At 39.4% G+C, this 26664-nt stretch overlaps 7 protein-coding genes across 12 annotated transcripts; 2 read left to right on the top strand and 5 right to left on the bottom strand.

Moving 5' to 3' along the window:
- Window positions 1–3480: 3480 nt before the first annotated feature.
- On the top strand, window positions 3481–4196 carry LOC108654894 (zinc finger HIT domain-containing protein 3). Its single transcript, XM_018106487.3, has 3 exons — window positions 3481–3633; window positions 3687–3856; window positions 3918–4196. Exons 1-3 carry the CDS (start codon window positions 3569–3571, stop codon window positions 4118–4120), a joined length of 438 nt encoding a protein of 145 aa, XP_017961976.1. The 5' UTR covers window positions 3481–3568; the 3' UTR covers window positions 4121–4196.
- On the bottom strand, window positions 4142–4634 carry LOC108654895 (COP9 signalosome complex subunit 9 homolog). The gene is made up of 2 exons (XM_018106488.3): window positions 4465–4634; window positions 4142–4386 (listed from the first exon to the last, which is right to left on the bottom strand). The coding sequence occupies exons 1-2, from the start codon at window positions 4540–4542 to the stop codon at window positions 4231–4233; spliced, it is 234 nt and encodes a 77-aa protein (XP_017961977.1). The 5' UTR covers window positions 4543–4634; the 3' UTR covers window positions 4142–4230.
- A 57-nt stretch (window positions 4635–4691) lies between these two features.
- On the top strand, window positions 4692–5337 carry LOC108654893 (UPF0587 protein GA18326). The gene is made up of 2 exons (XM_018106486.3): window positions 4692–4966; window positions 5022–5337. The coding sequence occupies exons 1-2, from the start codon at window positions 4717–4719 to the stop codon at window positions 5258–5260; spliced, it is 489 nt and encodes a 162-aa protein (XP_017961975.1). The 5' UTR covers window positions 4692–4716; the 3' UTR covers window positions 5261–5337.
- Window positions 4702–16858, bottom strand: SCAP (SREBP cleavage activating protein). The gene is made up of 7 exons (XM_018106484.3): window positions 15580–16858; window positions 11840–12196; window positions 11566–11749; window positions 7088–9395; window positions 6488–6690; window positions 6077–6431; window positions 4702–6011 (listed from the first exon to the last, which is right to left on the bottom strand). The coding sequence occupies exons 1-7, from the start codon at window positions 15843–15845 to the stop codon at window positions 5833–5835; spliced, it is 3852 nt and encodes a 1283-aa protein (XP_017961973.1). The 5' UTR covers window positions 15846–16858; the 3' UTR covers window positions 4702–5832.
- Window positions 16859–17033: 175 nt separating this feature from the next.
- Window positions 17034–21997, bottom strand: LOC108655160 (transmembrane protein 164). 6 transcript variants are annotated; one of them, XM_030383069.2, is made up of 5 exons: window positions 21874–21997; window positions 18734–19121; window positions 18335–18527; window positions 18166–18266; window positions 17034–17805 (listed from the first exon to the last, which is right to left on the bottom strand). In XM_030383069.2, the coding sequence occupies exons 2-5, from the start codon at window positions 19061–19063 to the stop codon at window positions 17437–17439; spliced, it is 993 nt and encodes a 330-aa protein (XP_030238929.1). In that variant the 5' UTR covers window positions 19064–19121; window positions 21874–21997; the 3' UTR covers window positions 17034–17436. The 6 variants fall into 6 exon arrangements, with proteins under 6 accessions (XP_030238929.1, XP_089116842.1, XP_089116841.1 ...); XM_089260716.1 differs by lacking the exon at window positions 21874–21997 and adding an exon at window positions 21043–21118; XM_089260715.1 differs by lacking the exon at window positions 21874–21997 and adding an exon at window positions 20917–21043.
- A 749-nt stretch (window positions 21998–22746) lies between these two features.
- Window positions 22747–24655, bottom strand: LOC108653050 (facilitated trehalose transporter Tret1). Its single transcript, XM_018103329.2, has one exon. The coding sequence runs from the start codon at window positions 24610–24612 to the stop codon at window positions 23275–23277; it is 1338 nt and encodes a 445-aa protein (XP_017958818.1). The 5' UTR covers window positions 24613–24655; the 3' UTR covers window positions 22747–23274.
- Window positions 24656–25101: 446 nt separating this feature from the next.
- Window positions 25102–26565, bottom strand: LOC108653052 (facilitated trehalose transporter Tret1). The gene has a single exon (XM_018103331.3). It carries the CDS (start codon window positions 26447–26449, stop codon window positions 25121–25123), a length of 1329 nt encoding a protein of 442 aa, XP_017958820.1. The 5' UTR covers window positions 26450–26565; the 3' UTR covers window positions 25102–25120.
- Window positions 26566–26664: the final 99 nt, after the last annotated feature.

The following is a 26664-nucleotide window of genomic DNA, read 5'->3' as shown; positions in this document are numbered from 1 at the left end:
CACCTCTTTGATTTTCTCTCAATCACCTAGTATGTGAATTCTTCTCTCCCTCCGTCTTAGCTCAATTCTCAAAGTAACTAACTCTCTTTCGCCCTCTCTCTCTCACCCTCTTACTCTGTTTCCTGTTTCCTGTACTTCTCTCTTCCTCTCTCTTTATCTTCCTCAATTTTTTGTTTTCTCTTTCTCTTCGCCTTTGTCCTCTTCTCGATGGCTGGCCCTGTTTTCGTCTATCCTCTATTCATCAATTTTAATTAACTATTTATGAGGCTCTGTTTATCTTTTAGTCTCCATCTCTAGATAATTTTAACCTTTCGGGAATAGATTGCAATATTTTGAGAATATTTTCCAACTATTTCTCTGCATTATTATTTCCAATCACTGTTATTTAATCAATGCCCTGACTGATAGCTCATCAAATGGCAGTTTGACAGATTTCCCATGCAGTCACACACACCCAACACACACATACCCTTTCATGTGCTCGCCGCTAGGTGGCGCTATGCCCGTCCTGCAGTGTATTAAATGCCAGTTGGTTGCATATAGCTGAATGTTTATAATATGCACACAATATGCTGCCATTATGTTTGCATGATCTGTCAATCTAGCCAATTGCCGAGGTACGCCCCGCCGCCTTAAAATAAAAGGGAAAAAACCAAAACAGATGGAAAATGGAGAAAAGCAAAGAAAAGGCAACAGAAAAAGCAAGCGTAAAGTGCCGCTATCTATTTATATCGCTTTTGGCTTTTGCCAGGCAGCGAAAAAGAAACGCTGAAAACTACTAACGAACGACACCTGGAGGCGCCGCCAGCTGCGACAGCCGCACCTGGCTTGGGCCACTAGCGTGTGCCGCCCTTTTCGCTGCTTGTTGTTGTTGCTGTTTGCATTGCATTTGCTGTCCATTTTTTTTTTTTTTTTCTTTGGCTTTTGTACCTGTTTTTTGCTCAGCGTGGCGATACATATACCGAAAATTCTGCTGCTGCTGCCGCTTCTGCTGCTGTTGCACGAATGTTGTAAATCAAAAGTAGGCGAGTCACACGAAGGCTTCTCCAGCTCCCTCTCGAGCTGTAGCGCCTATTTGACTGGCAGCCCGAGCGGATAACGCTGGCAATTATCGCGCTTGTGTTGCACGAACAGCGGAAGCGGCAGCGGCGCCATCATGTTACCCTCACCCACTCTAACCCTTACTCATCTGCTCCTGCCCAGCTGCAGACCTCACCCCGAAAAACAAGAAAAAAGAAATTGAAACCAAGCGAGCGAGCGAGCCTAGTATTGCCTTTTGTTTGCTGCCATCTTTTTGTACAATCCAATTGTTAACAACAAAAAATAGAAATAAGTAAGTGCAGTCATCTTCATAAAGTCAGAGCTGATATACTCTCAACTATGATATATATGATATCATACTCTATTATATAAAGCACACAATTCAATGAGTATACAGTGCCCTTCTGTCTGTGGCTTATTTTATTAAATAAATTGTGTAAATTTAAATACATTTTATATTTTTATATTATATCATTTTATATTTTATATTTTTATATTTTATATTTGATCATTCATTTTTTACTCTTATCTCCCATGATCTTTGCTAAAAAAAAAAAAAAATCATCTTGAAGCTTTTTAAGGTAATCAACATATTTAACTAACGGTCTATCAATTCAATGCAACAAATAATAAATGTCTCATAAGTCAAGAAATTGGCTTAAGTGTTCAGCTTTACATACATTCTATATGTTTGGCTAATTGTTGATAAGTCAGTAAAATTAATATATAATTGTTTTGTTTTTTCTTTGTATTTCTCTTGGATTCAATTGTATTGCAAATAACACCCGTTTAATATTTTCTATATATTAAAACAACAAAACAAAACAACAAAAAACTAGTCTGTGGTCTCCTTTCTAAACATAGTTAAGAACTGCATTAAAGTTGATAAATTTTATATTTGTGAATTTTCAATATAATTCTTTGATCTTCATATTCCATTAAGATAACCGAAATTCCGAACAGGTAATACAGTATCGTTTCAACTTCATTCACATATTTATGATGCCCTTTTACCTAGGCGTCGCTTGTGTGTCCCAAAATATGCCCCAAAAACAGTGAGATCCCCGTCCTGGGTCCTCCCACTTACCCCTTACCCCTGCCTTCGCCCAAACTGCAGCTAGGCAGTCAGTCAGTCAGTCATTGAAGTCATTTATTGCCACCAATGTTGCACGTTGTTTTTGCCGAACAACTGTACTAAGTTCTGTGCCGCGTTTTTCTTCAGCGAATGTACGTGTGTGCGTGGTGTGTGTGTGTGTATGTTGATAGCGGCTGGCCGAGAGTTCTGACCGTTTCGTGTGCAGGATGTGTTTGCAATTTGTGGACACGCCGACCGTCATTTGATTGCTATTGTTGTTGTTTATTTATTTCTGTTATTGTTGCTGTTGCTGTTGGTGATGTCGCCACTGCCATTGTCGATTTTCTCTGTGTTTTATATATTATATTGTTGTATATTTGGGTCTACGTACAAATAATTTTTTTTTAATTATATATAAAAAAAATCTTCTGAATTAACAACTGTTTTTTGTAGCGAAATGAAGTGGTTGCCAATTTAAGATTGCCCTATGTATGTATGTGCATAAGATAAAAAGAGAAAAAACAGGAAGGGAAATGGGGCAAGATTGTATATCTCTTTCCAACAGTTTTTAGCCATATTCTATTAGACAGCCAGCCGGCCGCCCCGTTGATAAGCCAATTGTTTGTTTTCTTAGCGCCACGCGATAGTTAACGGGCTGCCCCTTTGCCATTTTCTTTTCTATCTTTTCTTATTTTTTAATATCATGACATCCATAAAAAGTTCGAAGGCAAACATGCCAACAAATCCACATACACATGTGAACACATATGTGGGCCAATTTTACCACTGACGTTTGAGGCGTGAGGTCACATGAGACAGTCAAAATTAAACGACTTTCGGCGTTGACATGCAAGACACCAATAGTAAAAAAAAAATAATGAAAAAGTCTTAGCAAAATGTTCCAAAAAACTTCCCAACGGGCTGGCAAAGTCAATTTTTGCTTTACCTTTAGCCAAGATTTGAACCCGTGCAGCGTTGCCACACAACACAAACAACAAGTGGCACACGTTAAATTACTGTATCATACAATTTTCGGAAATATAACATAATATAACATGAATTTCTTTACAGTAATAAGATATAATTCATGGTAATCGATAAGTAAATTATATTAACTGTAAATTAATAATATTTATATGCACATATTGAAATACAATTGCTGCACAGCTCAAACACTTTTAAATTGTTATTCCTCTTAAAATACCTATTAAAAATATATATTTGATTTGTGGTTTCATTAGCATATTTTATGTTTTTTTATTTTCATAACAAATTTTATTTGAACATACCGCCAGATACTAGAAACTAAATTATTGAATAATGACCGCACCTCGGAAGCCTAAACAGATTCTACAGCCCTTAACAGATTAAATACAAAGTTGTGTAGCCCTGGCTAATGAAACAGCTGCTTAAGACAAACTACACGCGCTACTCCGTTTTGTAAACATAAAAATGGAATGTGTTAGTTGTGCGAGTATAACAAACAAATACAAATGCAGCAAATGTTTAGCACCCTAGTAAGTAATTCTTATGAATTTAAAAGCTTAACTATTAATAACTGCCTATACAGCTGTTCAGTTAATTGCTACAAAACACACAAAGAATCGCCAGAATGTGCGGAGAGGACAGCAGCTAGGCAGACGACGCAGAAGCCGAAAAACAATGAGGAAGAGGAGCCCACAATATATCCACCTTTTAGCACAGATGACACTGTACCCAGGAATCTTCTGGAGCAACTAGGTAACTTGTATATTATATCGTTTCAGTATTATCATTATAATCATTATATCTGCACTAGTAGAACATTCGCAACCATTGCGACAGCTGCTACGTAATCCTCATTTATGTGCTTTACTCAAGGAAATCGATGTGGCGCATAATGCAAATCTTGCCATGACAGCTGCCATGCAGGAACCACTCTTCGTAGAATTTGCCAATGCCTGTTTGGAGGTGGTGGAACCCATGACGGAGGCAGAAAAAGAAGACCTAAGATTATGCAGCTAATATCTAAATATTTGCTCGAAATTAATGATTTATGTTCATTATTATTAAAAATATATTGAAATAATTTTAATGTAAACTTAAGGAATTAATTAAATGTGTTTTATGCAAATCTATTGTTTGGCATTATCGACCGTTCGGCGGATTTTGGCCCAGTTGTCATCATCATCAAAGAGATCATCGAAATCATTGTAGAAATCAGCATGCACGTGTTTGTCGTTTGTAGGTGCTGGCAAATGATCCATCATCATGCCTGTGGCACTGCCCGACTGGATTATAAAAACAAAAATAAGAAGCACAAATGTTGACATTTTTGTCTGTCTACCTATACAATTGATTTAGCTCACCTCCTCCATGTCCATATAACCGGCTCCCTCTGAGAACATCTCATCAACTGCCAATGATGGTTTCATATTTAGGTCCATTAACTTTTAAACTATATTTTTGTTTGTGTTTGTTTCTTACGCTTCAATTGTGTATTCTTTTGTGGAAAACGGCGTTGCCAGCTAGTTATCAGAGCTGTCAAATCTACTAATAAGTCTGGTAGCACTTGTGATAGCAGCTGCCAGCTGTTCTGTGTCCGGTTTTTATTTAGCAAAATGGTTCGCGTTGGATTGCAAATCTCTGCTACTCTCGAAAATATTGAAAAACTCGAAACGCATTCTGATTATGCGTATTTCTTTAAACTAACCTGCAGCAATTGCGGCGAAACATCAGAGAAATGGCATGATATTACGGAGTCAGAACGTACACAACAAGATTCGCGCAATACTGCGGGCTTCAATTTCTTTATGAAATGCAAAATGTGCGCAAGGGAGAATAGCATTGACATCGTAGAAAAGTCGAATGGTAAGCAGAGGATTCAATTACAAAATGTACACTTAACTGTCTTTCTCCTTATTAGTGCCTTATACCGCTGATGATGCAGGGAAATTCAAGACAATTGCAATTTTTGATTGTCGCGGCGTTGAGCCGGTAGAATTTTCTCCTCGAACCGGCTGGAAGGTTCTATCAGCAGACAATGGCCAAGCCTTTGAAGACGTGGATCTATCTGAAGATGATTGGGTCGAGTACGATCAAAAAAATAAGAACTCGGTGGGCATTTACGAGTTTGCGTCCAAATTCGTGAAGCTAAAGAAATAAAATCCAATTTCAATAGAGCATTTGTTATATATTATATATATAAAATAAAAAACCTTTTTGAAAGTTTTTGAGAAGCAGGTTTCTTGCAGATTTACTTTCACATAGAAAATTTTAAGCGTACGTGTGGTCTAATAAATATATATATTAATGTAGTATATAAAATATAGTTAATTAAATATTTAGTCATTTTTTGTTATGCTGAGGCGCTTTAAGACACTATGTATTATTATATATATTAATATTAGGCAAATATAATATATATATATATATGATTATACATCTATAGCATGTACATATATATATATATTCCCTTCAATGATATTTGTAGAATAGTTGTACATACATACATTACAAAATAAAGCTATGCTAGTTATTTAGCTAGATATCAAGGAATAAACACAACGCCACTGTTAAATAGAGATAAAGATTACCCTTAATAATATAAATTAAATTAATGAATGCGTCAGTTAGATAACAATTTGTTTTAAGATTAAATCAAACAGAGAGCAATTGGTAACTGAGACGTGTTAAAAGCTACAAATTCAAATTCACGTATTCATGTTCTAGTTTTCTTAGTGGCACTTGTCCGCCACAATGGGAAAGCGTACAAGGCGTATCTCGTTGCCGTAGTCACAGACCACGGAGTCACAGGCAAGCATCATAAACTTTGGACACATCTGCAGGTTTGCAAAGTCTAGCTTAACCTCACGCGCCGGCTGACCCGTGCGCACATCCCACACGATGAGAGACCCTAAAAGAGGATTGAACAATTAGTATACTGAACAATATATATTTATTATATTATAATTAGCTTACCCATCTTGCTGGTGACCAGCAACGAGGGCGTCAGCATCAACAAGCTCGAATAAGCATTGGAGATTTTAATAGTCGTCAGCAAATTGCCCTGAAAGCGTTCCCAAACACAAATCCGCTCATCGGTGCCCAGCGAAATCACATAGCTGGGCGCACAGGCGAGACAACTGACGGCTCCATCATGAGCCTGTATATTATACATACAGGCGCCCGTGAATAGGTCCCACACACATAGCAGGCCATCCTGTGAGCCCGAGCCCCCCGTGCCGGGCTGCCAGCGATCAACAAAGAGGCAGGTCACAGGACCGCAATGTCCATGTAGGGTATACTCCATATCCGATTTGTTGAGACAATACACCTGCAATCATCAAATACGTATAAGCTCACATAACTATTTGAAGTCATTGAACTCACTTTTAGTGTATGATCCTGACTGCCGGTGAAGACCATGTCGTTGACCACCTGCATGCACGTAATTGGCTGCTGATGCGCCAAGCGCACGCCCTCTAAGGTAATTTTCATTTCCTCCTTGGTGGTCTTCTGCGCTGCATCCTGCTGATGCTGCTGTTGGTGCATCATCAGCCCGATGCTGCCCGTAGAGCCAGTCCGCACATGTGCTTTAAAGAGAGATAAGGTATGATTTATATTTTGAATCGTATTACGTTCTCACTCAACGATTGACGCTGATAAAGAAAATGATGCGCAAATGATGCGTAAAAAAAAAAAAAAAAAAAAAAAAAAAAAAAAAAAAAAAAAAAAACAAAAACAAATAAATAATACTTTGTATATGGTATAGAGGGTAAAGAAAGGAAACATAGAATAAAGGCGGGAAAAAAACTTGTAGCAGCTTTTAAAATTTTACAATTCTCTCTAAAACAGTTTAACAGTTTGGTAATTTAAAAGTTTGGTAACAGCGCGCTAACAGACAATGTAAACTGAAATAGGCACAGCTTTGAATATTATCTTTTTGTTGAGTTTTGGTATAGGGAATATTTTAAAAGGCTTTAAACTTACTGCGTCTGTAGGCGGAAGTAAAGCCCCAATCGATCTGTTTGCCTTTGTAGTATGTTTCCAGGCGATAGAAATCCAGACGTCCATTCAGACGCGCTACGATCACACGATCCCCATTCAAATGGATGTGCGTAATACCCTGGTTACGCTTCGCATCTTCTTGATAGGCGCATTTGAGCACACCGGCTGGCACCTCCCACAGCTCGACCCGCCCATTGGCACAGCCGACGGCAATGAGATTATCAAAATAGTCCAGGCACCAGACCGGCGACGTGGGCAGCTTGCGTAGCAGGGTCTGCCCATCCTGTCGCGGATGCGCTATCTGCATATCGCTGCGCGCAATGCTGGCCAGCTGCTGACCAGTTCGTCCATCCCAGACCCGAATTTGACCTTTCAAGCAGCAGCTGATGATGTAGTTGCCGTCACAGGCCAAACACTCGATGCGATGTTTGTGGCCAGCGATTTGTGTGGGCACGCCCTCCAGGATGTGTTCGGTCTCCTTGTAGGGCACCTCCGACTCGTGCCAGCTGGAGCGCCACTCAGCATAGTTGCGCGTGCATATGCAGCGATAGAACACGACCATTGTGTAGCACAGCACGAATATGCTAATACAGCAGAGCAGCACGGCAAAGAATATCTCCATGGGACTCTTTGGCACAAGGGGTGTGCCTCCAGCCATGACCGTGGGTGATTCCCGTCTGGCATCATCGTCATTGAAGTCCAGTGGATCCAGGGCAGCAGCCAATGCCTTCCATTGAAAGTTCTGCTGCAGTTGCTCCTGTGGATTGCGCATTAACGCTGCCAACTCCGGGGATATGGCATGCGTCAGCCGTATAGTCGGCAGCAGGGCAACATATTGTCCACTCAGCGACACATTGTACTGTTTCATAATGGTCGACCAGTGAAAGTTGGATAGGAAGTAGTTCAGCTCAAAGTTGGGATAGCGCAGGCGCTGCAGCTCCGCCGCCGTCTCGTTGACATCGTGCAAGGGCTGCTCCGTCGTCGGCAGCAGATAGCTGGGCGTGCTGCCCAACCGCTCGCCTGTTGGCTTAAATCCTTTGAGGAAGCTGCTAACAGCGCCGCGTGTCGCTTGCAAGTGCCGCTGCAGCTCGTAGGCGGTGCTCATCGAGCCATTGTTCTGCATGCTGAACAGCTGCTCCAGACAACCCGAGTTGTAGACGATCGAGCATATCCACACGATCATCCAGATCATGAAAGCGCGCTGGAAGAAGCGCGTGCGTGCCCAGAAATTAACAATCTTGATGCGTTTGGGTATGCGTGCCTCCTGTGCAGCATGGGTGGCATGTCCATTGACCAGCTGAGCACGGTCTCCGGCATCCGCGAAACATAGCTTCGGATGCGACTGGGACCGTTGGAAGGTGCCCGGCACAAAGGGCAACATGGGCGACGGCGGCGGAGGCGCAGCGCCAAAGAAACGAAACTCCTGGCGAGCCAACGAGCCTCCGCCAGCCTGTCCATTGCCCAGCGTGCAGCTGAGCATCATCTTCGGCAAGTGTTTGGCCTCCGTGGTGTATTCCGCCCGCTTAATATTCATGGCCAGTATGGTGGAGAAGAGCAACATTTGCAGCATGAAGTCCGAGAGTAAACCGACAATCGCAAATACGCAAAACTCCTGTATGACCGGCACAAAGGTGGCCAGTCCAATGGTCAGGATGGTGATCTCTGTGAGCAGCGTCTTCGATATGTGCCAGCCCTCCTTGCTCAAAGCTTGGGCTACGCGGATTTTCACATCGAACGTGCCATCCATGGACACCACACTCTTCGTTATAACCAGACTGTTCTCCAGGCCCACTAATATAACCAGATATGGAAATATATCCTTGGACTGCAGCGATATGGTGAGCCCAAAGAAGAAGCACAGTCCCAACGACATGGCCAGGCTGCCGGATGTGGTCAACACGCTGCACAGAGCCAGCAACACTCGCGATCGAAACACATCCATCTTTCGCACAGAGAAGTAGACGTAGACGAATACCAAGACAAATGCCACGGACAGTGGCAGGAATTCCCAGATTTTGAATTCGCCTGGATAAAAGATGTACGTGATGGTGGGACCCTCCTCATCTGGGGACATTGCTGCAGCTGGGGACACGTTCAATGGTGGATAGTAGCGCAATAGTTTCTCCTTCAGCGTGTCCAAGTACTCAGGATCGTTCTTATTGAGAATCAGCGTGAGGGCGTATTGTATGATGCGAGAGCGGGCACGCAAAGGATAACGCTTGAAGCCCGTATCTTGCATGGGCAATCCGAATAACATTTCGGCCGCAGAAACCTTTGATTTTTGTAAATTCTAAAAACGAGAAAAAACAAAACAAAGTTCAATTAGATCGACATAGATAATGTTTATTTAATGTTAAATAATTGATCGACCGGGCAGCTCCTTATCTATGCATTGCCTCACAGCTGTACTTTGAAGCCGCAAACTATTTCAGTAATGAGACTCCAGACATGTGAGTCACATAGAGAGGTAATAGAAATTTCTTAGGGGGTATCATCTATCTAACTACATTCACAAATTAATGATCGATGACTAGCTGATCATTAATTTGACTTCATTAAAATGCATTACGATCTTGCATTGGAAAGTTTTTAATACAGTTCAAATAAAGATTTTTTTAACAATCATAAATACATATTTGCCTTATCTGGTTTTTTATCAACTAGCTCAATGTTTTATAAGATAAAAGCGCTTTAAAATATATAAATTCGTTCCATTAGACTGCAATTTGTACACTATATAATAATAACATAATAATAGATAATTTTACTGTCATTTATTTAGATAACAATTAATTTATTTTAGATAACAAATAATTTATATTAATTTGTAAAATTTCTGTAAAATAATTATATCATATTCGTTTTCTTACCATCTCGAAACTTTTCGAGTGTATGTACAAATAAATTTAAAAAAAACCGTTTAGTTTCAAATGAACTTATTTAATCTACATAAATTCATAAATTCAACATTTAAGCAAGCAAGATTAAGATTTCTTTGTAATTTAATATCTACAAGAACAAGAAACTACACACGTCAGCCTATCACAATTCTACTTTTCCCACTTGACAAGCGTTAAATGCAAATCAGATTTCTAATTTATTAAACGCTTTTTCGCCACTGAAATTTTTTACTTCGATTTGAAAATAAGCCTTGGCGCTATTTGTTTTTATTTTCATTATCACTATTCTTCTTCTTTATTCCTAACAATTTTGGCTAAAAGCTTTTATTTTTTTGTAATCTATACAATTGTAAATAAATTTTCATTGAATTCTTATCTCTTGTCAATAAACTTCCTTAGTATTAAACTTATTCATAGCTCATTTATCAGTCAGGAAACCTAGCAAAAGTGTATTATTATTTGATATACTCAAGAAGTTTCCATAGTTGTCTAGAGCTCTGACAGCATGAGCTGGTCAAATAAAATCATAACAATGTAGAATCGAATTTCGCGCCATCGGCCGAATGCCAAAACAGAAGTTGAGTGACTCATAAAGCCAAAATCGTTTATAGATAAGTATCTATATACACATATAAACAAATCTACACACTCATGCACACACGCATATCAGCAGGTGTGTCTCGCTTGTGTGTGCGTTTTCATTAGCACAATCAACAAGTCAGTGTAGTTGGACTATCAAGGGGAACAAACAAAGAATAGCACAGGCTTGCCCCGTTCCCAATCGCAAGCATTATGCATAATATACTCGGACACATAAGCACCTTCACACATCCATTACTAATATTAGCACATACGAAATTATTGCACGCATTTAGCAAACGACCCTAAAACGGGCTTTTAAAAATAATAGCGCGTAAAAGGGAATTTGTTTGATTTCTATTAATATATTCGTGTTAATATAATAATAGAATCAATCTTCGGATCACGTTTAACATGTATGTTAACTTATCACGATTTCGATTCTAGGTATATAATTTGATCTCCTAAACTGTTAAGCATAATAGCTTACATGATGCCCCATCCCGATTGCCATGTTAACGAATATATTATTTAGTATACATGTATGTAAACTCTGTTAGTTCTACATGACAACTAGCACAGCTATAGAATGTGGCTATAAGTAGCTAACTCGCATTTAACATGCATGTTTAGGTAGCACCTGGGCTGTTAAATACAGAAAGACTCCCACTTGAATTGCCGAAACGTTTATGGCTAATTTTGGCAGCTTGTGTGGAGAATCAATGTCACGGCTAATCAACAGCTGGTCTCCGCTTTAAAATGTATGTAGCTAGCCATAATTTTCAACTGATAAAGCGAACGGTTTTAGCCACCTAAACAAACGGCCTTTTAGCTAATTACATGTGTTACAGTCAAAGTGCAGTACAGATTTTATGAAATATTACGAGTGTTTGAGCAAACACCATTAACTAACTTACTGTGAGCATTGTGGAATCCATTAGCCACACACTTACTCTCGTTCACACACACACACACACTTACATGATATTGAAAGATGGTGTTTAGTATATTGGTATCTCTGGTAAAATTCTGGGCATTCTGTGTCCATAGATTCGCTGGGGATAACAATAGGCAGCCATATTCAGGGAAGATCTGATCCAATTGGCTCTGGGCACCGCGCTTCACATTGTCCACATGCAGACAGTTTTGCTCCAATGTGCGCTGACTGCAAGGGAATTTGATTCAATTAAAGGCAATGTCATATATGTATATAGATCCATGCACATGTATAAATACAGATATCGTGTCTACTTACTTCTCGCTGCTCTGATGATTGCGCACAATTTCGAGCAATTTAAAAACTTCAGAAAGCGGCGCTCGGAACGCATCCATCAGCTGCATTTCATCTGCCCAAGGCAACACGCTCGCTCGCAGCGTTATCTGTTGCACATAGAAGGCCGGGCTGCTCTGCGCCCAGGGCAGGCCGCCTCCGCCTCCCCCTCCCCCGCCACTGTTGCCACCGCTGTTGCTTGCATTGAATGCTGCACTGGCTCCACTTTGGTTTTGGGCGGCTGCATCCGCTTCGCCAAAGAGCGGGGTGTAGCGTCCCTCGTAAGGTAACACGATCTTGGTGGGTATTGTGCCGGGCAAAGGTATGTTCATGAGTGGATAGCTAGAGAGAGCGAGAGAGAGAAACAATGAGAATGATGAACAGAGACCAGATGCTTTTAATAGGCCTATTAAGCGAATCTTGTTAATTCAGCTATTTTGTTTTCTATACCCTGTAACTAGTGTTACATTTAGCTCTGACGATTGCTATCGTAGTAAATTGTGCACTATGAATAGCTATAATAGTTGCAAGTTCAATTATTTCATTATTTATGCAATTGTGCATTGTGACTATACATTCATTTTTTTTTTTTTTTTTTTCATTTTTTTAATAATTCAAAACTAATCAAACTTAGCATCTATCAAATTATTCTATGAACTATAATCATTTTATATAATTTTATTTAATATTTACTATATATGTTTTTTTATTTATATTAAATTATTATATAATAATACTCCATAGGTTGGGAAGATCCCAAGGAAGATCAAACTAGCCATGCAAATTATTTTATAAATTATAATCAGTTTATATAATTTTATTTACTATCTTCTATATATGTATTTATATAATATTTATATTTAAATTATTATAAAATATAGGTTAGGAAAATCCAATATTAGTGTAAATTTTGCATAAATAACATTAAAATATCTATAGATATTTACCAATTTTCCTTTTTATTTATTTTTAATTTGTAAACATAAATTATACTATATCCCTTTAAATTCTCATTTGTATAGGGTATTACCTCGTCAAGCACCCTTATCTTTATCAACCCAAACAGTTGTAACTTTTTCTCCCAGTGATCGTTAAATTTGTCATTTAACGCGTGTGTCCCCAACGATTTCCCCGACACATCAAAGGCCACATACATACATATATATTTGATTTATCAACAATTCGGTTTGATGCTCAGCATTTCATATATTCAAGGTTAGCGGGCCACTTCAAGACCAACAACAGCTAAAGGCGAAGCGCGACCGGGCCCAACTGATAAGAGATTAGGCAAAGTAACCAAATAAACACAAAGCACTTGCTGCATTACACCAGCGATAAGGCGGAGGCAGGCGCAACGGTTACTTGGCAACTGCAAATTGATGAGGCTTTCACATTTAAAGGTGAAACGAGGAAGCGCGAGAGGGAGAGGCAATGCTTGATGGATCCAAATAATCCTACATAAGAAACAAGAGCTATCTGTGTTTGATGTTGTCAACATTATCTCTGCATGTTAACTCAAAATGTTAAGCTGCCACATGCTCGACTGAATGTTAGGTTGATATTTGTTGATATATTGAACTATAAGTAAGCTATTTTTCGTCAGTTGTATAACTGATGTACCTTTCTATAACATACCTTTCTCGATGCAAATTGTTATTAAATAAATCATAATTTTAGCTTTAAAGGTAACTTGATAACGGACTTTAACTGTAAAGCTTTTACATTGACAATTCCTACCCGCATTTAATGAGACGTTATGGAACTGTACGTGATTTGTAATTTTATGATTTAAAAAAAAAATGTTGAACCAAATTTCTGAATAATCTTCACTTAAACTATTTTAATTGATTGTGTTCATATATGTATATACGGCATATATTTTTTATTAATTTAACTAGAAACAGAAGTATTAATTATACTCTAGTTATTCGGGTGCCTATGCAGAGCGAACAGGAAGTGCTCTACAAATAATTATAGTATTATGCGGTTTTACGTTCATCGTGCTGTGCCCCGTGAGACCGCCTGGAATTCTATATATTCGAATTCGTGCATGAAATGGAGCAAGCGCCACATGTGTAGGTCGCACACACATTAAAAATTGAAGTGTGTGCGAGACAGAGAGTGCGTGAGTGTATGTATTAGTGTCTGTTTTCGTGAGTGTGTGTGTATGTATTATTGAATTATTCAATAATTTTAATTATCTATTGGACACTGTGCCGCAACCTGAGCACTTTTTGGGGCCAGTCTGGGGTCTAGACATTATTTATTTATTTGTTCATCATTTCAAATTGATAAAAATCTGAAGTGCGCGTGGCTCGATGCGAAATCGGACAAATTTATGAACATATAGACGAATGTATTATGCATAATTGAAACGTTTTGCTCATTCTAAAAATAAATGTCTTGTTAGAATATTCTTAATGTGACGACAAAAAGGTGATACAATTGAAAGCCCTATATAACAGTGTATAAATGAATTCATACATATAGATATTACAATCAATTATGTAGCAAATAAATAACTATATAATTTGTATTTGTGCATCTCAGGCTTATCAGCAACAAATTCAATTTATTTATTATTATTGTATATAAATATGTATATATATGTTTTTGAATAACTCCATTGACGCATGCCGTCCCGAGATTTATGAGTTCAATTATTTTTGCTGATAATGAATATTATAATCTAACTGTAATTCGAGCAAATGCAATCAGCATTTGTCATTATTTTAGTAGGAAGTCTGAGGAAATACATAAGTTTGCTAGAACAAAATGAGAAAATTTCCAGAAACTGTCCTTAATTTAAGTGTATTATAATATTTTATATATCATATTATAGTCTTTCTTTATGCAATTTCACTTTTCGTTTCTTATATAAAAATCGTTTGCCATATCTTTTTATATTTGCTGGAATATAAAATATAAAACTTTTGTGTATTATCTCTGAGAAACTTTAACTTTAGATATAGCAACTTTTTCGACCTATACAAGTTTGGAAATACTTTTCAACGCTTTAAAAACTCTTACAACTATTCAAGGCTTTTAAATTTCAGTTTTTAGAAATATCTAAAAGTTGAATCACATTTGTTTGATAAGAAAATGTGATAAAAAAAATAAATGACATTTAGACATGCAATTTTAACACTGGGGTTGTTTATCCTGTGGGACACTGGGAATTACACATATGTGCTAAATACATATATATGTATGTATTCATGTACGCATACATTCATGTGTTTGGCAAACAATTCTCGCTAATAAACAACTTGCAAAATTTGTTTGCCTTTTTAAAATATCTATGACAACGAAGATTTTCCAAAGTTTACTTAGCAATTACCCTTACTGAAATACCAAGTACATGTATTTAAGAAAAAGTAAGGGATGAAATAAAGCTAACAATTAATCGACAAACTCTAACCGGCTAGAAGTCATGTCTACAAATAAAATTTAGAGCTATATCACCTTTTTATTGATATATAAAACATATATGAGCATACGTTAAAAATTGCGCGTGGCTAAAAAAAAGTTTTAAATAGATTTTTAAAACAATATAATTTCCATCGAAACACTAACTATAAATATTTCAAAAAATTATCAACAAGCATCGAGTGCTGTAAATAAGCTCTAAATAAAAATAGTTATATATGTCTACCCATATGTATAATATATTGTTTGTGATTTGACAACATTTTTAACATTACAGAGTATATGAGTGAACTTACCAAGACAGCAAAATCGCCATTAGCGCAATGCTGGAGGCGCATGTCGGATAACTGGATAAAAATAAGCCGTGCTTGTAGTAGAAATGCGACACCGAAGCCGGCAGACCGGATGAAGTCGACGCCGTTGTTGAGGCGGCTGCGTTTGGCGTTGAAGACTTGATTTTAAGCTTTGGCGATTTACCGTTGCCATTTGCAGTCAATGGCAGCGACGTAGACGCAGCAGAAGCAGCTGCTGCCTTGGCAGAGCCATCTGTTGCGGCTGCCATGCCGCCTATGCACAGCCTCTCACACACACAGATATCTAGTGAGAGAGAGCGCACGCGACCGGAATTTACAACACACACACAGGGACACGCGAGTACACACGGTAGAGTTATTGGAGTGAGAACGAGCGAACGAGTGTGGTGAACTTTAAGCGTTCGTTCTAAACGTAAACTTTGAGTTTTGGCCTTACTAACTTTTCAATGCCAAAAATTACGCAATTTCGCACATGCAACGCATCATTTGCGTAGGCAACAGGAACAGCAGTAGCAGAAGCAGCAGAAACAGCAGCAGCAGCGACAGCGATATTATTTATTAATAGCTTTGATTTAGGTTTTGCCGCTGCCGTCGTCGCTTTGATTTTCACTTGTATAAGAATATCGACACATTTTTGCATTCTGCTGTCTATTGATTTTTCTTTTTCTTGCGCTTCATTCGCACCTTTTAACCTCCGTTTGTAGTTGTTGCTTGTGTTGTTATTTTTGTTGCTGCTGTTGTTAATTAATTGACATTTTCGCGCATCTCTACAGGCCGCGCGCGCACACACACACACATTCGCAAACGGACACGTACACACACACACACGCCCTTACACAGATTCACTCTTACATTTGCCAGTCCATTCAATTTAGGAATGTGTATGATTTATGGTACTCCAGTTGTTATTATTGCTGGTGTTGCTAATGCATATTGTTATCAAATTAACACTTATTAAAATATCTGTTCGCCTATTTCTCAAATTCAGCTACGCTCAGCACTTTTTTCCTTTACGTTCTAGCTGGCTTTTTCTCTGTGCCCTTTTTGGTATTTTTGCACGGCTGCGACGTAGAAAGTTTAACAAAGCATTTTCAATGTTTCACCATTTGTTGCTAACTTCAAAAACACATCTATGTTGCACTTTATATATTTTTTTTCGTAAATTTTGTGCCGTTGTGTAATTTTGTTGTTGTATTAAACACGTTTTCGCTTGCGGCTGGCGGACAAGCTCGAGCGTACTCACGTCACGATAACTTTGAAAGAACAACATAAAACAGCTGAGCTGAGCGAACACCCAACCCACTGTGGGCACCCCAAAAACATTTAACACTGGCTCAACTGATAATGTTAACATCGATAACTTAACGTAAGCAATCACTGTTGGGGATTGGCCAATTTGGCTGTTAATTTCAATTTATAATTCATAATAATACCGATTCGATTTGCATTGTGAGCTTGATTATTTATTTAGGTATATTTTGTATGTCGCTTACGTTTAAAAATGTACATATTATTGTATGCATGCCTTTTGATTTTACACCAACTATCAAATGTAAAATTGCATTATAATTGAACGAGCTAGAACTTTTCGAACTGTTTCATTTCGTTTGAAGCAAACCTCAATGAGCATAAATCTTATTCCGAGTATTATATACATTTTAACATATTTTTTGTTTTGAAACAGCTCTAGACTAGACTAGCTATAGTCGGTCACTCGCTTCCGTAGGAACCAAGCCCAACTCTTGATGTTATTGCTGTTCTCCCTAACTCAACTAATAGTCTATAAATTGACGGGTATAATCGACATAGACATATCCTAGTGCCCATGAACGCGCTGTACTAGTCAATTTTAGTGGTCGGCATCGTGTACTCAGCTGTTATTGAATCTGCTGACATGTACTCCTGCTGCACCGGCATCTGATGATATAGCACATGATCCGAACCCGGTCCCGATCCCAATCCCAATCCCGCGCCCGAACCCGATACGGATCCCGTCGGCATGTAAGTCTCACAACCATCGACAGCATTATTATGTATGGCGTTCTCATTGCAGCGACTCTTCTTCGAGGCAAAGATCAGGGCTGTGCCCTTGCTGAGCAGCGGACAGAGCAGCGCCTGATGACAGCATGCAAACAGTCTGTAGTTCTGGCCCTGAAACGGATCCGACACGGCTGCACACAGCATATGATCCAGATTGATGCCCGTCAACTGCAAAGTGAAGGGGAATATTTTAGTTATTAAAATAAAACTAAACATAGGCTAGTTGAAGAAAATGTGTACATCTTTCTCCGCTTCACTAAATTAAGTATAGGAATATTCCGTTTATTCCTAAATCGAATTAATAAACGAACAATTTCAAAGTGATGATTTTGCCATCCATCTTCATAAAACCTTCTTCCATCATCATTTGTCATCCGAAAATGTTGATTTAGTTACAATATGTGAAAGGTCAAATTCATAAAAAGTCATATAATTTTCGTAATATTTTCATACGGAAACAAAAGGGCACAGCTGATTGAGAACCGAGAACCTTAAAGGGACTGTATAAATCGTGAGCTTATCACTTACTATGGAGAGCGGCGAGAGCAGCACAAAATGATAGAAGAGCATAAAGGCGGTGCCAATTTTGGACCATTTAAAGTCACCCAGATCCTCGATGGTGTAGGCGCCTAAAAGCAAACACGGTTTATTATATTAGATTACCACTTGACTGACTGACACTATATCGACTAGTTACCAGTCCTCAAGATGTATATGGGTATAAGGTAGAGCAGAGCGTGCTGTATCCAGTAGGTGGCCTGCTCGAAAGGATAGGTGCGACCCTCGACTTCGGGAAATAAAAACGCGAGGAAAGGACCATTCAAATTGCTCATCTGAATGCGAAACAGGGCGGTTGTGGTCTTCGTGGGCTTGGCGGCCAGCAAATATATCTGGAAAATGCAGAATACGGAATTATTATGTGGCGAGAGAAGGGTACAGTCAATGGCAGAAATGCAGTCATTGCGAACACATACATTTATACTCATTCAAATTTAAATCCGATTCGATCGGAAATGTGTATTATGCAGGCGGTAGCACCCGAGTGTGCAATATTTTTATTTCATTGGTTGAGAAGCGCCAAATATTTAGGTCTTACCTGAAGACACGTTTGCACATGACAGGGATTCAGTGCAAAGATCATCGATCCGCCGGCCAACTTGAAGCCCATCTCGATGCCAAAGATGACGGACATTGATATGAGCAGCAGCAGACGCATCGCACTATGCGGCTTCTGGATCTCGTGTGCGGGCGGTAAGCGAATGGGAGCTAAGCGCTTCCACGATCCATGCATGATGTAGACGAAGAGAACGGAGAGCAGTGCCGTTTCGGTCCAGCGCCGTCGATCGGTCATATAGTTGATGCACTCGGGTCCGGTTGTCCTAGGTATTTCGTCCGTTATGCCACCCACAGCCCAGTCCCAATTCATTTTGCTTCTTTTGTCTTAATGCGTCTACGTTCAGCTGTAGCCTCAACTCTATAAGAAACTGCAATATAGAAATGTGGTGAGAACTTTTAGCAACAACCCCCTAAGTCGGCTCTGGCATTGAAAATTAACCGCATTGCGTGTCGCTAACACCCAAAAGGCATAAAAACCAGATAAAGAAAATTGTTTTTTTGTTTGCAAAGCGTTTAAATAAATTGCTTGGCGCAAGCCTTCCAAACAAACCCCATTAGATGTGAGTCAATATATGTTCGTATAATGGAAAAAAATACATATCGAGCTCTCTTAAAGCCCAAGAAATACTCTCACAAAAAGAGTTTTTAATATTTGTTAAAGTATATATAAAAACATTGAAACATGATTTTATTTTATAAATATGAAAAGAACTACTGTAAGAAGAAGTTTCATCTAAGTAACATTCTACACTCTCGATTGAAAGGGGTCTTTAGAGTTTTTGCTAGTACTTACAGCTAATCTACGTTAAGAAGGGTATACGAACTTTTACTTAAATTTGGTCTTTGTTTTTCTCTTTTACTTCCGTCTTTGGTACGGAAATCGTGAAACGATACGGAGCATGGGTGAAAACGTTGATGCCAAACAGGTGTACGCTAAGCCCATTCACCCAAACCTCGTCGAATCAAGCCCACCAACCCTACTCAGCCCTCGCATTCCTTTTTTGGCCACATGCATACATGGGAGTGGCATGTGCATTGTGTGGGCCGCTTGTTATGTTGACGGCAATAAAATAAAGAAAAAAGCAAAAAGAAAAGAAAGCAAAGAGGTCAGCTATTGAGCTGGCTTTGGGGCAAGGTGAATCTGCAGGTGACCCGTGTAACAATACTCTCTAGCCATATATTACAAAACTAAATTGACAAAAAAATGAATTGTTGTTGACGTTGACAGCTGCTGCAGTTGCGTCTCGACTTGGACAAGTGCCAAGATCGAAAGCGAGATGCCAGCTGGTCAGCGTAGTACCCTTCCTATTTTCGTTCACAATAGGAGCAACTGTAGTTGCCTGCTTTGAAGCAACAAACACTGTGTTTTCGCAACAAATGTCCCCAAATATATACGCACTGTCATTGTAGCACATGCATTAGAATGCATAGTTATGGACTACTGAATATTTCGACGCCTGTATCCATATACATATGTATGCATAGAGTGCACTTTTACAATCACATATTTTAAAGCCTACTTTCCAGCGTTCGTTTGCTGATAAAAGTCAAACCCACACGCACACAGACTCATCTAGACTTGATGAGCCACATACATACATACATATCCAATGCCATACACACAGACACACGCGCAGACAGACAATAAACAGCCGTTATTGCACTTTTCATTGTCAAGAACACACAGAGAGAGCAAATAAATGTTCTAGTGAGTCGAAAACAGAGAAAGAGAGAGAGGACGCAACAGCAGAAATAGGAAGAAATGAAATGTTTACAAGGTTTCAGAATGGAGAGAGCGAGCAGAGCAGCGACAACAAAGCTTGGCCGGCCAAGCGCCATTTGTGCCAGCTGATTGCTAAAAGCAAGCGGCAGAGGGCGCCACCCCAGCAACACAGCAGCCATTTGATAATTCGATTTTTCAATGAGTTTAATACTCTAATGGGCCTATTTAGCAAAATACATATAATTTAACTGTGATTTACTTAATATATTTATTTATTTTTAATAAGTTTACACTTTTGAGTTACGCTATTAATACACACAGCCACGTGATTGCTTAGAAAGCTTTGCACGACACTTGAATCCACTTTTTTTCTACGTTGGACACATTTTGTCTATATGAGAGGGTATTCTTGATTTATTTATATTTATGCACTCGCTCACTTATGAAATTGCATTGTGAATTGCCTCGAGATGAAAAGCGCAGCAATAAAATAAATAGAATTTATTCTAGCAGCGTATGATAATACACCTCGCAACGTCAACTGTAAATGCGACTGCGATTCTTACTGACTGAATGTTGGCGCTCTGTCTGTTCTTATTCCCCAACTGGGGGTTGTTTTCGGTCGTGATTTGTTTTCGACTCCTTTCACAGCTATAAACATTTGGCATTGATGTACCATAAATTAAACTCGAATAGAACTTAGCTACTCTAATTGCAATAGGTATGTTTATCTTTTCGGCTCTAGCAATATTTTGAAAATGTACTAAAATATAAAACAAATTTGAGCATTTAGTCTCGCAAAGTGAACGTTGCTCGTTTCAAGTCCTTATGCATAAGTATATTCACCACAGCATTAGCAGTGCCAAATCGACCACCCTGTTAACTTGCTCAGAGAGCGTACGCTTTTGCGTGCTCTCTTTATAGCATTCGGTATGTTAAACGAGGTCTCTGGCAATTTGGCGCCAAAACAACGGATAAGCAGCGAGCAAAACAAATACATACGCACATACATATGTATATGCAATGCAAGCACAAATTTACAGGCACATAGCATATATACATATGTATATATGTATATGTACAGGCTGCATACATATATACATACATATGCATGTATGACAAATTGGATTATAAGCAGACAAGAAATGCGAGCGCGAATGAACGCAAAATGTTGATCTGCTGAGAGCAGCTTTGCCGATAATTATGAGATACATATGCATGTACATACATATGTATGCGCATTAGTGTATATGTGCACACGCACATATGGGTCAATGCATAGTGGGTGATATAATGAAATTTATCAGTATATTATTTAATGTCAACGCACTTTTTCAGTATCACAAATCCGTCAAATTTATTAGATGCAATATTTTATTGCTAAGGCTTTAAGTAACCTCGTAAAGGGCGCTCGACTAACAATAGTGCGCGACTTTACCGTTAGCGACCGCAATAGTCAAGCGCGCGAATGTAACTGTAATTAAGCGTATACTGAGGAGGAACGATGAAAACAGAGGACCATAGCATTAACAAGAATGCAATAAGTGAAATTGACCGACTAACAGATGACCTGTACAGTGTACACGTAATAAATCTGTCAGAATCGTCAGAATTTATAAAGGGCATTCGCTCTCAGCGCATATATTTCGAAGCAAAATAAGCTTACATTTAAGTTATAGGTGAATAACAAGAGAATCTATTTTCTGAAATGACACAAATAGTTTTACATATACATACATATCCATGTATGTACATATGTCACTATCAATAATAATTGGAATTTAATCTAGTCCACTCCACTCATATATAGGGTATAAGAACTGTATGCGACAAAGCAAGTGGCATGATATCTATGGAAAATGGAAAACGAAATGCGAGTAGAACAGCAACAAACACATCCATGTAAATCAAATTAGCCAAATGCAGAAATAAATTATTTACAGTTATGGTGCACATCCGCTATTACAATGCCATTCCTAATAGCAATAGTTAACAGTTGCCCTTGATTAGATTGTACACACACAGGCACACACACACACACATACACATACAATAAATGTGTATGAAAGGCAATGCCTCTAATAATTAAACTAATCGATAAATCGATGTGACAAATGATAGTTAAACACCTGATGTGGCATGGGTCAAATGGATCGAACTTGTGGTAACGGAATAACGGTAACTAAGAAATGCAAGCCCAGGGCTGCAATGAAAACAAGTAGACGGCACCTCTGCTGCATTTCGCCTTCGTTAAATAAAATAAATTGATATTCATACTATATAGATTTAATATATAAGTATTCATTTAAATAATTTTGAAATTTTTATAAATAATTTGGATACATAAATTTGGGAATCTACCAAATTTGTTAATTATATGATACCTAAATTACAATATTATATACTTTCAGATGTTGAAATATTACCATTATCTGTTAATTAATGAGTTTCCTAGACGATATCATTTTCTTGTCTGATACGATGATTGGGAAACATATGCATCCTCCAAGGAGTGATCAGTTATATATGTATATAACTGTACCCCGAAATTACTACACACACTCCTGGTATACGATAGTATTCTCAGCGTAAAATCAAATATGTATATTCGTTCTGCTCTAAACGTTTATATCTATTCGGAACGAAAATTTTGTACTATATTAACTATGAAAATTATTAAAGCTTGACTAACTGGAAAATCTATCAAAGGTGTATACATATACAAGTATATACACAATCTATCAGCATTTACGCGGATTCGGAACATTTAACAAAAGGTGATCTGTGAGTGTGAATGTCTAATTCTTTGGCTTGCCTTGGAGCTCTGTTTGGATTTGATCCAAGGTCTTGCCTTTTGTTTCAGGCACAACAAAAATGAAAAGAAAGGCCAACAGTGCGACGCCTGAGAACATCCAAAAGGTTGCCGCCGGCCCCATGTGGTTCAAGCATTCTGGAAAAAATTTGGTGACAAGAAATCCAAATATCCAGGTCAACGTGCCAACTATAGCGCCGCAGAGCGGCTTCACATCCTCCGCAAAGAGCTCGGCCATGATCAGCCACGGCACGGGGCCAAAGGCCATCGAGAAGGCGAAGACGAATATGCAGACCACTAGTATCGACAGCCAGCCCACGTTCTTGTGCATTAGCCAGTGGAAGTAGACCCCCAACAGGAAGTGGCTGACGCACATTACGGCAGCGGCGACGAACAGGAATATACGGCGCCCGCCACGATCGATGAACAGGATGGACGGTATGACGGCAACGCAGCCAACGATTCCGATGATAATGGTGCAGACCTCCGACGGTAGTCCGGTTCCGGCGTCCTCGAAGAGGGTCGTCGTATAGAAGGCAACGGCGTTGATGCCAATAAACTGCTGCAGGGCGAGCAGCGTTATCGATATGCCAAGGCCCTTGCGGGTGGTCTTGCGGCACATACCGTCGTGCATATTGACTTTCTCTTTCTTAGTCTCGGCAGCCATGGCACTCAAATCTGCGGATATATCCGCATCCTTTCCGCGCAGCCAATACAAAGTCTTCTCCGCCTTATCCAGTTTTCCTTTCTGCACGTAGTAGGCGGGCGACTCGGGCATCCAAATGAATAACAAGAAGTACACAGCGGGCATGATGGTGGAGAAGATGTTGAAGACCATTAAGCTGACATAGCCGCCGACGATGTAGCTGGTCAATATACCAATGGTAAGCCACAGCTGATAAAAGCAGCCCATTATGCCGCGCGATGCCACTTCGGATATTTCCGTATTGTAGATGGGCACCAGTACACAGTAGACCCCGACCGAGGCTCCCGTTAAGAAGCGTCCCACCTGCGCCATTATCACATGCGTCGCTGCAGTGATCAAGATCCAGCCCAGCAGCAGTGGAACCACCACCGCCAGCATCACTATTTTGCGTCCACAAACTCCAGACAAAAAGGCAACCGGCAGACAAGTGCAAGCAGCGCCCAGAGGAACCAGCGCGGCCATCCAGCTGAACTCGTCATCGCTGGGCTTGAAGCGCTTATATCCTTTCCCTTTTGATATTAGCATTTGGGCTGGTCCCGACCAACCCAAAGCCATGCCCAGGCACAGGGCGCCCATTGAGCCAATTATGCCGGCAATATATTGTCTTTTCAAGCCCATTTATAAATAGGTGAAATCATTTATGTACACATATAATTTATTAAAATTATATATTTTTATATATAAACTTTTTTTTTATTTATTTCTTTTTTTTTTTTAGTTTTTACCAACTGATGTGTGTCTGTGTCAGTTTTAAATTACTACAGTTCAAAGTGTGCTAGATTCTAGAAAACGTTAGAAGATTTAAACAGTTTTTCTTTAAGTGGATCTGGTATCTGTGGCCAATCAAGCCTGGATCTATTCTCAGCTATACCTGCACCACGATACACCGAACATAAGCCATGCAATATTGAATCTATATCATGATGTATTATACCAATACTATCTAGGCTATTCCACCTATGCCATACTTATGCTACATTGTGTACTGCATTATACCTTTACTGGTATAAAATAGTGGAAGAAAATACAAGAAGTGTAAATCAGTAACCAAAAATTGACAAATGAAATTCCCGTAAGCCATCAGTTCAGCAGTGATGCGACCCAGTAATGAAAGGTTAAACAATATTTATTTACCAGAGAGTATAGCTTGAATATCATCCAGAGCCTTGTTCTTTGTTTCTGGGACGAAAAAAATCACGAATACACAGCCCAATATTGCGAAAATTGTAAATATCCAAAAGGTATAGGAAGGACCGATGGCATCTAATGTGATGGGAAACAGTTTGGTCACACAGAATGCAAAAAGCCAACTGGAAGTGCCAACAATTGCACCGCACACCGGCTTCACGTCCTCTGAAAACAGCTCGGCCATAATTAGCCACGGCACTGGGCCGAAGCCCAACGAGAATCCAATTATAAATAAGCTTATAGCTAAAATTGGCAGCCAGCCAACATCCTTATTTTTGAGCCATTCAAAATAACATCCCATCACTAGGGTCGTCGCACCCATCACAATTGCCGAGATGAGCAGCAACAGTTTGCGGCCAGCTTTCTCTATTAGTAATATCGCAGCTATCGTGGCGACCACCTGGACGACGCCAATGATAATCGTACTAACATTGGCGCTCAGATTCGTGCCAGCTTGAATGAAAATGGTGGTCACGTAGAATAGAATGGCGTTGATGCCTGTCAACTGCTGCAATAGCATGAGTGCGATTGCTATACCCAGACCCTTGAGTGTGACCTTACGCGAGAAGGCTTCTTTATAGGAGGCAGTCTCCTTTTTCGAATCTGCTATCATCGTGGTAATTTCTCCGGCAACATCCATATTATCGCCTCGCAACCACTTCAATGCCTTCGTTGCCTTCTCTATCTCGCCCTGTTGGGCAAGGAACACCGGCGATTCTGGCATCCAAAACATAAATAACACAAACAACAGTGGCAAGATGGTGCACAGGATGTTGACCACGAGTGGGTCACAGTAGGCGCCCACAATAAAGCCGTAGAGAATGCCATGCACAATCAGTAGTTGAAAGAAGCAGCCCATCACACCGCGTACTGAGAGCTGGGCGATTTCTGTTGTGTAAACGGGTGCCATAACACAAAACGAGCCGCCGCAGGCGCCAATGATAAATCTGCCTAGGTACAGCATGGCCGAGTGTTGCGCACCGAGAATTAGTCCCCACCCAATTAAATATGGTATACATATGTAGAGCATGATTAGTCTTCGTCCAAATTTGGCAATCAATATTCCCACGGGTATGCACATGCAAGCAGCTCCAAATGTTAACATCGAACTAATCCAGCCCCAACTGTCTCCCGATACGCTAAATTTGTAAGCTTTTCCTGATTTTATCGGGGTCTCCATCGGTCCTGTCCAGCCAATAGAGGCGCCCAAGCAAAATGCTCCGAATGCCGCTGCTAAGCCAGCGAAATATTGTCTGAGTACAGGCATACTTAATCTCTAATCCCTAATACTTGTTCTCCCAATTTTCAAGTCAATAGATGTCCGAAAAGATAAAACTTATTTAAGAGAGAAAATTAACTGCCGAACTACGCATTGTTCGTTAGACATTCAAACCGAATTCGGTAGGCCAACTATGTTCGAATTTGAAACTTATATTCTCCTTTGAATTGTTGCCACTTTATGGAGCAACAAAGATAAATTGT

The sequence above is a fragment of the Drosophila navojoa genome, chromosome 5 (assembly GCF_054131105.1).
Source record: "Drosophila navojoa isolate 15081-1374.11 chromosome 5, UAZ_NAV_1.0, whole genome shotgun sequence".
Lineage (NCBI taxonomy): Eukaryota > Metazoa > Arthropoda > Insecta > Diptera > Drosophilidae > Drosophila > Drosophila navojoa.
The sequence above is the reverse complement of the archived record's forward strand: the minus strand, read 5'-3'. Positions and strand labels throughout refer to the sequence as shown.

Bases quoted from the DNA above. Each gene is read 5' to 3' on its own strand.
- LOC108654894 (XM_018106487.3), top strand. From the start codon at position 3,569: ATGGAATGTGTTAGTTGTGCGAGTATAACAAACAAATACAAATGCAGC. The intron at 3,634-3,686 runs GTAAGTAATTCT...CTGCCTATACAG, and splicing joins AGCAAATGTTTAGCACCCTA to CTGTTCAGTTAATTGCTACA. The intron at 3,857-3,917 runs GTAACTTGTATA...CTGCACTAGTAG, and splicing joins GAATCTTCTGGAGCAACTAG to AACATTCGCAACCATTGCGA.
- LOC108654895 (XM_018106488.3), bottom strand. From the start codon at position 4,542: ATGGACCTAAATATGAAACCATCATTGGCAGTTGATGAGATGTTCTCA. The intron at 4,387-4,464 runs GTGAGCTAAATC...TTTATAATCCAG, and splicing joins GTTATATGGACATGGAGGAG to TCGGGCAGTGCCACAGGCAT.
- LOC108654893 (XM_018106486.3), top strand. From the start codon at position 4,717: ATGGTTCGCGTTGGATTGCAAATCTCTGCTACTCTCGAAAATATTGAA. The intron at 4,967-5,021 runs GTAAGCAGAGGA...TCTCCTTATTAG, and splicing joins CATCGTAGAAAAGTCGAATG to TGCCTTATACCGCTGATGAT.
- SCAP (XM_018106484.3), bottom strand. From the start codon at position 15,845: ATGGCAGCCGCAACAGATGGCTCTGCCAAGGCAGCAGCTGCTTCTGCT. The intron at 9,396-11,565 runs GTAAGTGTGTGT...TCTCGTTTTTAG, and splicing joins ACACCATCTTTCAATATCAT to AATTTACAAAAATCAAAGGT. The intron at 6,691-7,087 runs GTAAGTTTAAAG...CTCTCTTTAAAG, and splicing joins TACTTCCGCCTACAGACGCA to CACATGTGCGGACTGGCTCT.
- LOC108655160 (XM_030383069.2), bottom strand. From the start codon at position 19,063: ATGAATTGGGACTGGGCTGTGGGTGGCATAACGGACGAAATACCTAGG. The intron at 18,267-18,334 runs GTAACTAGTCGA...GTTTGCTTTTAG, and splicing joins CATATACATCTTGAGGACTG to GCGCCTACACCATCGAGGAT. The intron at 17,806-18,165 runs GTAAGTGATAAG...TTCACTTTGCAG, and splicing joins TGCTCTCGCCGCTCTCCATA to TTGACGGGCATCAATCTGGA.
- LOC108653050 (XM_018103329.2), bottom strand. From the start codon at position 24,612: ATGGGCTTGAAAAGACAATATATTGCCGGCATAATTGGCTCAATGGGC.
- LOC108653052 (XM_018103331.3), bottom strand. From the start codon at position 26,449: ATGCCTGTACTCAGACAATATTTCGCTGGCTTAGCAGCGGCATTCGGA.